General features: G+C 44.3%; 1 protein-coding gene across 2 annotated transcripts in view; it reads left to right on the top strand.

Moving 5' to 3' along the window:
* The first annotated feature begins 1290 nt into the window (after nucleotides 1–1290).
* LOC147110287 (protein kinase C beta type) overlaps nucleotides 1291–14409 on the top strand; it is a 354049-nt gene continuing 340930 nt past the window's right edge. Inside the window, exons 1-2 of one of the 2 annotated variants that reach the window (XM_086000116.1) lie at nucleotides 1291–1980; nucleotides 2088–2119. In XM_086000116.1, coding sequence (XP_085856242.1) covers nucleotides 1817–1980; nucleotides 2088–2119 — 196 coding nt within the window. In that variant the 5' untranslated portion in view covers nucleotides 1291–1816. The remainder of the gene's footprint in view (nucleotides 1981–2087; nucleotides 2120–14409) is intronic. The other variant, XM_086000115.1, reaches the window with a different exon arrangement.

Below are 14409 nucleotides of genomic sequence, written 5' to 3'. Positions count from 1 at the left end.
TCATCGGTGGCGGCGCAGCGCTAATGGCTAACGCCGCCATTAGCGCCCCGCTAAATATCGCGGTAGGTTTGCACAGTGGCGCAAAAGCCCTCTTTGGGCGCAAACTGGTGGTGCAGGCCACTGAATTTCTAGGCCATAGAGTTATACAGCACAGAAAGAGGCCCTTCGGCCCATCGTGTCCGCACTGGCCATCAAGCCCTATCTATTCTAATCCCATTTTCCAGCACTTGGCCCATAGCCTTGTATGCTATGGCGTTTCAAGTGCTCATCTAAATGCTTCTTGAATGTTGTGAGGGTTCCTGCCTCTACCACCCTTTCAGGCAGTGAGTTCCAGATTCCAACCACCCTCTGGGTGAAAAAGTTTTTCCTCAAATCCCCTCTAAACCTCCTGCCCCTTACCTTGAAACTATGCCCCCTGGTTATTGACCCCTCTACTAAGAGGAAAAGTTCCTTTCTATCTACCCTATCTATGCCCCTCATAATTTTGTACACCTCAATCAGGTCCCCCCTCAGCCTTCTCTGCTCTAAGAGTCACTCATTTGTGAAAATGGAAAAGTTAGAGGCAGTTCAGATTCACCGCAGAGCGATTGAAATTAAGTAATTTAAAAATCTGCAGGAGAGCTGTGTGCTGCTTAGCAACGCCCCCCGCCCCACATCCCAGCAACTTAAAGCCCCATTTGCTGGGTTCCAATTACGTTTTAACTCCGCTAGGATATTGCACTGATTTTACGCTGGAGCTTTGTGATGATTCGTTTGCATATGTGGGGGCAATTTCCCGATTGCACCCACAGAGGAAACTCTAGGCCCATAACATTATTTAAAATGGAATTCATAAATATATGCAAACGAACATACAATTAAAAAAGGAAAGGGCAGGAAAATTGGGTTTAAATAAATAGCTCCAGTTGAAGAAGAAGGACGGGACACAAATAAGGGCCAAAAGGCCTCCTCCTTGTGCTGTTATTTCTATGAGAGTGTACACATATAGATGTATAAGGAGCAGGCTTAATGGTCCTTTTTGGGTCTATATGTGTTTTCTTATAATAAAGAATATAGAGGCGCTGAAATGGTGTCAAGCCTGCAATCGCATGCTGAAGTTCACATGATCATTATAAACCCCTGAAATATCACTCTGACAATTCAGATTGTCACCTCAGCCTCTCGGTTGCTTTGCGGCGATGGAATGGTCCCGGGGTCTCCGTTAATCTTTCTTTACTTTGTCCCCACTTAGAGTAAACAGAGCGACCAAGCGCAGGCTTTCGGAAACAGGAGAGCGAGCGAGTGGCTGAACTACCAGTTCTTTGCTGATCTGAAAATGGAAGAAGATTATATGTGTTGCTCGCTCTCACCCGGCCGCTGCCACTAATCAGATCACAGATACGCCGTTTCCTGGTGCTCGGGGCTGTGACTGATCCACTTTTCACTAGAAACCATCCACATTAGCTACCTGTTGAGCGCTTTGCTTCAAGCGGGATGTTCAGTTCCTATTCTGGTGGTGGTTTAGTGTTTTATACATATAACACATATAAAAGCGCTCAGAGGATGCGGCTGGCGTGCTGCCGGTGGGATTGTTGGCCGGCTGTGGCTGTGCCAGAGAGAGAGAGGGTTGATTTGGGAGAGGCGGAGCGTGTTGACGTGCTGTGGAGAAAGCGCCGCCTCCGCCCGTCACTCTGCCGGCAGCTCCCCGCTCACTTGGTTCGCCGGTCGGTGGGTTCACACCGAAGGCGGGAGGAGAACAGCCAAGGAAGGAGTCGATTCGCGCGATTTTTTTGGGGTCGCTGCTGCCACAACTGAGCGGCGTGTCGGCGTTGCCGGGATGGCCGATAACGTGTCTGTGATGGAGGGCGAGGAGAACACCGTCCGCTTCGCCCGCAAAGGCGCTTTGAGACAGAAAAACGTTCACGAAGTGAAGGACCATAAATTCATCGCTCGCTTCTTCAAGCAGCCCACATTCTGCAGCCACTGCACCGACTTCATCTGGTGAGAGCACAGCCGCGAGGATGCCAAACTGTAGCGTTCGCTTACATGAATAAATGACATTGCATCGCTTCAGGGATCATTAATGTTATTTATGTTTGTTTTAACAGGGGATTCGGGAAGCAGGGATTCCAGTGTCAAGGTGGGCGTTCCCTCGGGTACAGTAGCAACAGTGTCTTAAGTGTCAGCTTGGAGTATTTGGACAGTTCTGTGCTCAGGACTGTATCTGTACCAAAATCACTCATAGTTTAGTCTGCGCTCACGTGATGGCTTGTGTGAAGATCGAGCGACGATGCAGCTCTCTTTGTCCGCTCAGATGGAGAGAGAGAAAACTCTATAGCAATTCCAAATCTGGAATAACTTAATAAACTCCTAAACTGAAATGGCAGCCATCAGGCGAGATTAGTATGACATGCTTTAGCGGCGAGACACTTTCCAATGCTGATGTGTGTAGGAGCGCGGCTTGATTGGTGGCTAATGTCCAATGCAAAAACCTTGTGCATATTAGCAGACAGATTAGCTGGAGATTGTATTGTATTTTCTTTAATTGAGCCGGATACAGGTGGCGCCTCTGTACAATTTCCCGAACCCACCAGATGGAAACTCATGTAAGCAAAAAAGCGATCAGTGCCACAATGACTCTTAACGTAAATTGAACGTGGTGTTATCCTAGTTTCAGCTTTAATAAGACAGCCTTCCCGAGTGTCTATGTATTTGGATTTCTCTCTCTCGGTCTCTGTCTCTCCCGTTGTGATGCTCCCTTTCGAATTAGCCTTGAACTTGTCTCTTATTAGCGCCGTGTTTATTAAAGTTTTATCTACTTTTTATATGTTTCTTCAGTTTTTAATTCTCATTGTCTTTCTGTCCATATATTCAAAAATCGCTGGAAACCACCTCACTTACCCTCTTGTAACAACGTGCAACTATTTTTTTTGGAAAGATTTTGTCTGAATGTCTGTTTCTTAACCCCACCCTTTCCTGTCTTTAAGCGGAAGCATCAAGCGTGTGTGTATGTGTGTCTATATAACATGAAAATAGAAAAGTTAGTTTCATATCTAACATCTTGAGGAGGGACAGCCATCAGGAGACGGTGGTGCTGGGAATGGGATATTGACGGGTTGTTTCACAGTTAACAGTAAAAGAAAGATCACCAAAGAGAGCAGTCCTGCTGTTTCACACATCCCACCTTGGTTGGCTGCTTCTACCCTTTGCTTTAAGTCTATTTTACTCTGATCTGCTTTGCCAGTCCCTAGGAGCGACATTCCAGCCTGACTGAGCAGATGGGTTGGTGAGTGTGCCGTCATCACCACAGACCACACCGGGTCCCTGTTTCCCCACACCTTTTAAACATATTTTTTGAAAATTAAGTTGTCCCTGTGCAGCCAGTTGCTGTCCTCAGCTGGTCTACATGGGCGAGGTCTGCACTGGAGAGAGGGGGAGTCAACCGGTGTTGCTCTGCAGTGAGATTGGCAAGAGGCCTGAGAACAGGTCCCTCCGCACATGCTCAGTAGCAGAATGGTGACTGATGTAGATGAATCAAAGATAAAAAACAGAAATTGCTGGAAACACTCAGCGGATCAGGCAGCATCTGTGGAGAGAGAAACAGAATTAACGTTTCAGGTGGATGACAGTTCTGATGAAAGGTCATCCACCGGAAACGCTAACTCAGTTTCTCTCTCCACAGATGCTGCTTGACTTCCTGAGTGTTTCCAGCATTTTCTGTTTTTGTTTCAGATTTCCAGCATTCGCAGTATTTTGCTTTTGTATCAGATGAATCAAATTGTTTCCAAGATCTTTCAGGTGGAAGCGTCACAATTTCACCTTGGTCATCCAGGAGGAGGGACCTTCCCAGCAAAGTGTGAGGGTGGGTCATTCCAGGCTGCTGTACACCTTGGAGCAGGTCACCCCCTTAGATGGGAGAAATAGCATAGGGCAATCTAAAATAAGGGGAGGGGAGGAAAATTTGAACCAATGGTGAATGATTTGATTGAACTACTTCTAGCATCCGGTAACTTAAGAGAAAACAACAGACCAGGGAGAGTGCTTTTAACCTAAAGTGCTTTTAATCTAAAGTGCTCCACCCAAATACAGTTGAAGGGAAATAAATGAAAGTGTCTTTGAGAGATGTTTTCTGTTTCTTCTGCAAAAGAAGCAGCTTCCGACGAATTTGCCATGTTACAGCTTGCAAGTGGAAAGGACTACTTCAGATTATTTAGGTTCAGTTGCGGCTCTTTATAATTAAGCTGAACTCCTAGATCCCAACACCAGTGCTGGAACTCAGCAAAAAAATCCTATGTTACTCAGGACTGAAGCTTTGCCCAGTATTGACTTTTCAAGTTGGCACACAGGTCCAGGAAGCAAGCCAATTCATGGCAGCCAGTCAGAGGCTGATATTTTTCAACCTGGAGATCTGACATGGTTTCCTGTGGTTGCTATTTCACTGTCAGAAAGGAGATATTCTGCATTATTTCTAGGGTGGGAAGTACTTTAGATTAATATTAATTCCCAATAATTTCTTCACCTAGGCGATAGTAGGGGTAAGGGGAATTCCACTGTCTGTAAAGAAAGATTACACGATAAATCCTTTTTTTTCCTGAAGTTCAAACTCGTTAAAAGGTTTGCAAATGGAGATTTCTCCATCTGTTTAGGTTGATTCTGACTGTGAGTGAATGATGTCGTGGTGCTCTGCATTTGTATATTATTCACAGACTCAGTGTGAACAGACGAGGAGTATCTTTGTTTATAAAATATTGACATTTAAAAACCTTTAGAACTCCAAAATAGAATGGATCAAATTGCAATTTGTATTCCCCTCCGGCCACACATTCTTGGGAGTTTCCTTTTCATTCACACAAGTTGGTGATGGGAGACAAATGCTGCAGTTTTAGGATTTCCTTCAGTTATTCATGTTCAAAAATGCTATTTCAGAGTGACTGGATGGATGTGTATTCATCAAATCTCTGGCAAATGTGTGTGGAATCACATTTGTGAGAGGGCTATAGCCTCATTTTTGCATTCATCTCCATTCAAAGCATTTATTATGAAAACACTGAGTGGAGATGAGTTAGGCTAATGGCTCAAAACGGATTCAGTGGTTTTGACTTATTGTATTTAAGGAACATAAGAACAGGAGTAGGCCATTTAGCCCCTCGAGCCTGTTCCGCCATTCAGTGAGATCATAAGAACATAAGAAATAGGAGCAGGAGTAGGCCATTCGGCCCTTCGAGCTTGCTCTACCATTCAATGAGATCATGGCTGATCTTCTGTCTCAATTCCATTCACCGGCCCTGTCGCCATATCTCTTGATGCCCTTACTAGTCAGAAATCTGTCGACTTCTGTTTTGAATGTACCCAATGACTGAGTCTCCACAGCCCTCTGGGGTAGAGAATTCCAAAGATTCACCACCCTCTGTGTGAAGAAATTTCTTCTCATCTCAGTCCTGAATGGCCTACCCTTTATCCTGAGGCTGTGGCCCCTGGTTCTAGACTCCCCAGCCAAGGGAAACATTCTTCCAGCATCCACCTTATCAAGCCCTGTAATAATTTTGTATGCTTTAATGAGATCCCTCTCATTCTTCTGAATTCAAGAGAATACAGGCCTAATTTACTCAATCTCTTCTCATACGACAGTCCCGCCATCCCAGGAATCAATCTTGTGAAGCTTCGTTGCACTCCATCTATGGCAACTATATCCTTCCTTAGGTAAGGAGACCAAAATTGTATACCGAACTCCAGGTGTGGTCTCACCAAGGCCCTATATAATTGGAGTAAGACTTCTTTACTCCTGCACTCAAATCCTCTTGTAATGAAGGCCAGCATACCATTTGCCTTCCTAATGGCTTGCTGCACCTGCACATTCACTTTCAGTGACTCATGTACAAGGACACCCAGGTCCCTTTGAGCATCTGCATTCCCCAATCTTTCACCATTTAGGAAATACTCTGCCTTTCTGTTTTTTCTACCAAAGTGGATAACTTCACATTTATCCACATTATATTCCATCTGCCATGTACTCACCCACTCACTGAGCCTGTCGATATCCCCTTGAGGCCTCTTCACATCCTCTTCACAACTGACACTGCCACCTAGCTTTGTGTCATCAGCAAATTTGGAAATGTTACATTTAGTCCCCTCATCCAAATCATTGATATAGATTGTGAATAGCTGGGGCCCAAGCACCGCTCCTTGCGGTACCCCACTAGTCACAGCCTGCCATCCTGAAAAAGACCCGTTTATCCCTACTCTTTGTTTTCTGTCTGTTAACTAATTCTCAATCCATGCTAGTATATTACCCCCTAATTCCATGTGCCCTAATTTTGTTCACCAACCTCTTGTGTGGGACCTTATCGAAGGCCTTCTGAAAATCCAAATACACCACATCAACCGGTTCCCCTTTGTCTACTCCACTAGTTACATCCTCAAAGAACTCCAATAGGTTTGTCAAACAGGATTTCCCTTTCATAAATCCATGTTGACTCTGCCCAATCTTACTATTAGTTTCTACATGCCCAGTTATTGCATCCTTTATAATAGATTCCAGCATGGCTGATCTGTGACCTAACTCCACATCCCTTAATACCTTTGGTTAACAAAAATCTGTCATTCTCAGATTTAAAATTAACAATTGACCCAGCATAAACTGCCATTTGCGGAAGAAAGTTCCAAATTTCTACCACCCTTTGTGTGTAGTAGTGTTTCCTAACTTCACTCCTGAGAGGCCAGGCTCTAATTTTTAGGCTATGTCCCCTAGTCCTCGACTCCCAAACCAGCATTAATGAAACTCCTTGACACATCTCTCAGAAAAGTCTCCAAACACTTCACATATAAGAAGTTATTTTTTGAAGTACAGTAACTGTTATTATGCACACATACTTAGCAGCCTATTGCACAAACAGCAGTGAGATACATCACCATTGTTTGGTGATGTTAATTGAGGACACAGGAAGAACTCCCTGTTTTTTTCAAACAGTGCTGTGAGATCTTTAACAAGACACCAGAGGCATCAGCACTAGAAGCACGACAGGCACTTAACACTCCACTTTTACCAGCTCATCCAAAGGACAGCGCTGCTGGCAATGCAGCACTCCCTCAATATTGCATTGTCAGTCTAAACTACGTGCTGAGGTCCTGAGATGGGTCTTGTACCCTCGACCTTCTGACATGCTATCAACTGAACCAAGCTGGCACTAGAGATTGAACTGGCAATTTCATTGTACTGTGTTATAAAGTCTAACTGCACAGTTAAATCAAAACTCTACTCTTGAAATGTGACATTGATAAAGGAAATAGGTGCATTGTTGATTAGAATTTGTCAGAATTGATGCAATAATCTCATGGGATCAGTGGGTAGGTGTTCGGCTTTCAACTAGGGCTCCTTACTTCAAATCGCCTCACTGCCCAAAGACCTTTACATGAGTAATTCCCTTGAATAAAAGTGGGTTCCAGGTGCTAAGTTGGTACCAGTATAGCTGAGAAGTCAAGGCCTGGATATGTTTACAGAATTTCACACTTCGGGCCCTGGAAGCATTCCCCCAGGGCCAACCTTTGATTAAGGATTGGCTGCAGGAAAACGTGACTCATGGGGTCGGTTGCAGAAACACCTGTCAGAATACAGTTGGATGTTGTGATGGTAACATGAAAGGATGGGTCAGATGGACCAAATGGCTTCCCTTATCTGTACTTATCTTTATAGTTTTACTTTCGTGATCTGATCGCTATTTTGGACAGGTACAGTGTAAAAGAAGGGGGAATCTCATGTGCTGGAAATGGATCCTCCACAAAAGTAATGGGGAAACAACTTAACAGTTGTACAGCGAAGTTAGAGAGCCTAGCCGTCAGCCTCCAAACAACATTGGGCCTATAAATATCAAATGGGAACTGACATGGAGCAGACTATCGGCAAATGTGGTGGAATTGTGACGGGGTTCAAAAAGGGCCCAGACAAGTTCCTGACAGCAAATAGGATTAAAGGGACAGATTAGATTTAAAAGTGCATCAAGGTTATTGTGGGTATCCTTGAAACTGCAACTGTTATGGAGAAAGCAGAGAATGTGTTCTCTTAGGGAGTAAACATTGCACGGGACATACTTGTGCCTCAAAAGCTGACATTTTTGCATGTTGGCAGATATTTTCGGCAGTCAATAATAACTCATAATTGCACCAGAAATATTTAGGCTGCAATGGTCATATAAAGAATAATGGATACCCGGGAGTGAGTGACAGATTGGAATCTAATCGAAGGGTTACGATGTTATAATAATCATGAGAATAGATTTGTAACTGACATTTGAACCGCAGAATGAGATTGCTGATTTGAAATCAAATTGACGCATGTGTTATTTTTATATCATGCATACTCTGAACATTTTTGGAAGCATCCTTATGTCAGCAATGGCTGTCAGTTCGCAGCTTGTTGAAGCGTGTGACACATACGTCACATTCGTTAAGAAATCATTTGGAGTTGATTATTCTGGAATCCCATGCCTAGTGCATGTTGCACCTAAATACCTATTGCTCTACAGTTTATAACAAGATGAAACATAGAATCTTACGTGGTTCACCTGACGAAGGAGCAGCGCTCCGAAAGCTTGTGATTTCAAATAAAGCTGTTGGACTATAACCTGGTGTTGTGTGACTTCTCACATAGAATCTTACAGCGCAGAAGGAGGCCACTCAGCCCATCGCGCCTGTGCCGGCTCTTTGAAGGAGCGAGCCAATTAGTCCCGCTCACCCCTGCCCTTTCCCATCGCCCCGCTATGATTCACAGACCTTGTAGATCTGAGCTACTGTGGGGATTCATTACTGTGGAACACTCAAGTCTTTGACTGAAAAGCTCGCTATCATTTTCCTCCACATCTCACGGCAATAAAATTTTAATTAAGAAAATAATACGGTTCATGACATTGAGCTTCACAAAAGCCTGTTTCATATTTAGGAAGCTGCCAGCACCGCGGTCCGACCAGACGCTCTCCGGTGAAGGAGTCCTGGTGAAATTGTCTGTTGGGTATTTTTAAACTCCGTGCATGGTCACCGTGATACTGTGTGCCTGAAAGCAATGTTATGCTCATGACCATTCGGTGAATTCTCAGGTTCTCTTTCTCTCTCTGTTCTTCTTGTGGGTTGATTCTGTTCGCCTACAGATTGTAAGTTCAGCCGCCGGGCTCGCCTTGAAACCATCCGACATTATCCGGATGGTACTTTTGTTCACTTGACAATTCATGGCCAAAAAAAATGCATCTCTGAAGATCTCTACCTGTCGCTAGAATTCCCAATAATTTTATAGCATTAGTTCAAGCCTGTCGCAAAATTCTGTCTGTCCATAGCACGACTGAATGAAAGACAAAAGACTTGCATTTCTATAGCGCCTTTCACGACCTCAGAACGTCCCAAAGCGCTTTACAGCCAAAGAAGTGCTTTTTGAAGTGTGGTCACTGTTGCATTGGTACCAAAATAAAACCCGTATTAATCACTGGCATAAATTATATTGCTGACTGCCAATGAGTGAGTGACTGCCGTATATATGTTATTAATTAATAAATGGGAATACCCGACAGGAAAACTCAAATTATATTTCATCTGAAAGAGCAGCCACTAGGAAAATCTGGCGATGAACAGGTGGACTCCTCCCATTGCAGTCCTTGTAGCCTGGTCATTTAACTCGGAATGGCGCCATGTCCACAAAGTGTCTGTGTTTGCTCCCTTATGTATACGCTTATTCCGGCTTCTGTACACGTTTTGCCCCATTCTTTGGTCTCCCGCGGCTGTCCTTGCCTCTGTCAGTGCTGCTGCTTTGAACCAGCCGCTAGGAGGGCCTGCTGGTGAAGCTTGGGTATACGGGGGGAGTCATGTTACCTGTATTGGACACATGGAGAAAAATCCAAGAACTGCAGTCTGAAATAGGACGCAGCTCCTGTCGTGTGGCTGGGAGCAGGGCTTCCAGTGACAATGTAATGAGAAGGAAGGTGCCACAAAATCTCCGCTTTCCAAATAAAGGGTTAGTGGTTGTTTGGTAGAATACAACTCTAACTGACAGGGAGAAATCTTCCTTGTCCCTTTCCTGCCTGATGCTGGTTGGACGCGAGCAGTCGCCCCTCGATCCCTCAATCCAGACCGGCGACCTTAAAGCAACGGGGGATCGGAAAATGTTCGATTTCAGTCCTTGTGTTCGAGCACCTCTGTCCTTGGAAAAAGCCTCTCTGAGTCACCAAGACCCACTGTTTGAATACTCACAGACCTGTCGTGTTTTGTTTGAAACCCTAACTACACCGCCTCTCCATGTTTCCAAAGAGGTTCAGAATTACCCGTGAAATGAAGGAAATGCTCGATACCTGCGGCGCAGTTTTCATATGATGTGATAGCATATTCCCCTCTGAACCGTGCCAAGAGTTAGATTTGGCTTTCAATGACTATAATTGAGTCCGTTGAGCGTTACTGCTTTGTAATGCGCTTCTGGGAACTAACTGGCATCGATGCTCCGGGGTTTATTTCCCTTTCCCTGTCACTGAGGGAGGGAGTGTTGGGATAAGGAGGATGCACTGGGTCCGTGTCACACGCGGAATAAATTCGGCCTGTTTCTAATTCATCCCCATTCCCACGTCACATCCCATTCCCTGAGTAAGAAGATGGTCAGGCAGCTTGTTCCAAGCTATTTTTTAATGACTGAATGTAAGAGAGAGAGAGAGAGGAGCGAATGGAGTATGTGTCAAGGGAACAGTGTGCAAGAGCGGTCTCATTTAACAAGCTTCGACTGCATTGCTGATATCTGATAGTCCTTTCTGACATCTACAAGGGCTTCCCAGTCCTGTATACACCCACGAATCCTATTTGCCTTCCTTGGAGCTTTCGAGGTTGCGCTTGAGCGGAGGGTGTTATTTTGTTGGCTCTATTCTCCCCCATTCATGCTGAGACTTGGGAACTCGGGGTGTTTTGTGTCGCGGTGTCCGTACTGTACCAGTCTGGATATCGTCAGGCCGACTGATTCCTATTTTCCCCCCCCCGTTCAATTGAGGATTGTTGCAGGCGAACGCGACATTCCCAGGTTTCCTACCGCTGTTTCTCCCCGAAATCCTCGAACAGGATCGAAACGTATTTCCTGGCCCTTTTCTTTTTTTTCCCCTTTCAGCCTCGATTAGTACGGGTAAATCTGGGAACTGGATGAATATTTAGTCTCGACGCGATACAAAGACGATGATTTAGAATATATTGCCAAGTTTTCACTTTGCCAGTGTATGTAAAAAAAAATCTGTTTTGCAACCCCCGTTCCATGCATCGGGTAGTAAGTGTGACTGCTGCCTCCAAGGAAAGCACCAAAATACAACACCTTTGCAGCCAGAACTGGAGAGGGAGAAGTAGTTTTCGGGCGTGTTAGATCACACTCCTGTATGACAAGTGGTGTTATCTCAACATCAGTTATATTTAACTTTGTTTACTCAACGCTTGATAGTTTAAAACATTTTACTTTTACACATTGTTGATACATCAGCGGTCGTCCATCCAAAGAGAACCAGACCATCTTTCAAAAGGGAATTGGATATATACTTGAAAAGGGGGGGAAATATCGCAGGACTATGGTCACTGCAGTCAGGGAGTGGTGGAGACAGAGATGCACTTCCTCACAGCTTGTAGAAAATATCAGGGCATAAGGGAGAATTTCTACCCAAAATTCACAAAAATATGCCCGGAATTCAGAAATTTGAATGACGACCAAAAACTCCCATACCTACTAGGGGAAGAGAGAAATTGTGTAACCTTAGCGGCACACTATGTTACAGCTTGCCATAAACAGAGGGACAACCACTAAATATAAGAAAAGAGTATATATAAATTATATGAATGTATATTTATACACTCAGGGATATATCTGTTTATACACTGTATGGATAGATCTGTATTTTTGTGTTCAACCATGAATGTTTTTCGATGCTTTGGCAACATAAGATGTACCTTGTCATGCCAATAAAGCGATTTGAATTGAATTGAATTGAAAGAGCAGAGGAGTGGGATTAATTGGAGAGCTCTTTGGCACAGGCACGATGGGCCGAATGGCCGCCTTCTGTACTGTATGATTCTATGATCTCTTATGTGGAATAGCAAGCTACCCGGCCCCCGACCCGCTGTCAGCTAGTCCGTGACCTCGGCTTACATATTTTTAAAACTTCCGCTCTTCCCCCATTCGTGGGATATCACTGCGCCAATTCATAGAAAGAAATTACTGCATGGAGTGAGAATCTGAGAAATTAGAGGGCAGGCGATCAGTGGGTCCATGATCCCGCTGGGACAAGCGCTTCGCCTGGAGCTCTCTACTCTCATCCAATTGCCTCGCCCTTTCCCATAACCCCTTGTATTCTATCTTTTCAAATACTTATCCAATTCTTTTAAAATTATATCATAGTCCCTGGCTGGAGGGCCACTTAAGCAGTAAATCTTCCCCCTTCAACTTACTGAAATCAGTGCAGTACTGAGGGAGCTCTGCACTGTCGGAGGTGCCGTCTTTTGGGTGAGACATTGAACCAAAGCCCCGTCTGCCCCTTCAGGTGGATGTAAAAGATCCCAGGGCACTATTTCAAAGAGCAGGGGGGAGTTCTCCCCAGTGTCCCGGCCAATATTTATCCCTCAATCAACATCACTAAAACAGATTATCTGGTCACTATCACATTGTTGTTTTTGGGAGCTTGCTGTGTGCAAATTCGCTGCTGCATTTCCTACATTACAACAGTGACTACACTCCAAAAAGTACTTCATTGGCTGTAAAGTGCTTTGGGATGTCTGGTGGTCGTGAAAGGCGCTATAGAAATGCAAGTCTGTCTTTCTTTATCTGAAGTTAGTCAATTGCTCAAAACATTTAACTGCAGCAGAGTGGTACAGGGCATCAGAACACTAGCTATTACCATATTTTTCTCAATGAGTTTGGCTTTAATAACAAACAGATGCAGAGAAACAGAGGAGTAAGACCAGTAGAATTTGTAATACTCCTCTGTCATGCTCTCATTCTAGCTATTTAGCAAATAAAAAGTTTTACTTGATAAGACCTTTATTAAAAGCACCCAATATCAAATTTATGCAGAATGACATGGGGAGGGTGATAAAAATGAAAACTCCAGCTCAGACCTGGCATTAGTAAGTTGAACTAAGGCCAATGTTTGGAAGTATTAGCATAGCACTGACAAAGTGAATAATATAGAGCAGCTTTCAGCCTCTCGACTCGAGTACAGTGGCCACTGCCAGATAGCTCTTAGTACAGCTGGAGTCTTAGAGGACAGCCTGAGGGAAAAGGGAGAGCATAGTTCAGAGAACAACTTACCTCAGGTAATAGATGTTCCACAGTAGAGTCAGGTACCTAGACCAGAGGAGAGGCCAGTGCACAATGAGGCTCGCTAAGTAAGGGGGCGGTGACTGAGATGTGCCGCCTGGCCCATGATGGCCTGCAGGAACAGTCTGCACTGTATTATAAATGGCAGTGAAGGGTATCCACATGGGGACATCACAGGAGTCAGCCCATTACTGTCCATTTCTCCTTTAAGGAGGCAACTGCTTTGCCTTGCACCCACCTGCACACACTTCAGCAGAGGAAGCTGAAGTTTCTCCAAGACACAGTGCATCACTAGCTAGACATGGAGCCATTTATGTATCTTCATTTACATTTATGTATGTGCTACTCCCACCACAAAATAGTTCTTGATGCTTTAATTCTGAGGCAGTCAAAGATTTCACTGTTCTTTGAGACAGCATGAAGGATGGAGAGCTGATTCCCCAGAGATATGCCTACATGTACAACCATGGCTGATAACACCTCTTCACAACTACAATATGCCAGTACAAAACAGCTACAATGAAGTGCATGGGCGACACTTATTGAACAGACATTTAGGTTGCTAAAGCAGCATTTGAAATGTTTGGATAACTGAGGAAGGGCCTTACAATATGTACCAGAGAAGGTCATGACAATGATCACAGTATGCTGCATGCCAGTATTGCCATGGTTAGCGTAGTAACAGGTCATGAATGGCTAGCAGATAAGGGATTCAGGTGTGTGAGTCTCATTGTCCGGTTCTTCCAGTGAACTCTACAATTGGCTACTATTACTTTCTATTTGCAATATTTCCATTCAATGAACCACTAATTTCTTGTTTGATTTTTGCTAAGAACTGAATGGGGTAGATTTTCATCTTCAGACCCTGGACGGTGATCTGGCGGAAATCAATGGAACGAAAATCATCGGGTTCGACAGCAGGCGGGTGATCCGCTCTGTCAGATTATAACCCAAGCGGTGAAGATGAAAATTACCCCCAATATGTTTTAGCTTTACTTTTGAACAACTGTCACTTTCCTTTATGCACAACAAAGGATGACAGAGCATAACAACATAATAACAGTCACTTCACTTCAAAGTAATGTACTATGCGACATGCTTTGAAAAATGTCAACGTGATAAGA

The sequence above is a fragment of the Somniosus microcephalus genome, chromosome 11, assembly GCF_052327205.1.
Source record: "Somniosus microcephalus isolate GS21.2 chromosome 11, FLI_Smic_1.0, whole genome shotgun sequence".
NCBI classification, from domain to species: Eukaryota; Metazoa; Chordata; class Chondrichthyes; order Squaliformes; family Somniosidae; genus Somniosus; species Somniosus microcephalus.
This window is presented reverse-complemented; position numbering and strand designations above follow the sequence as displayed.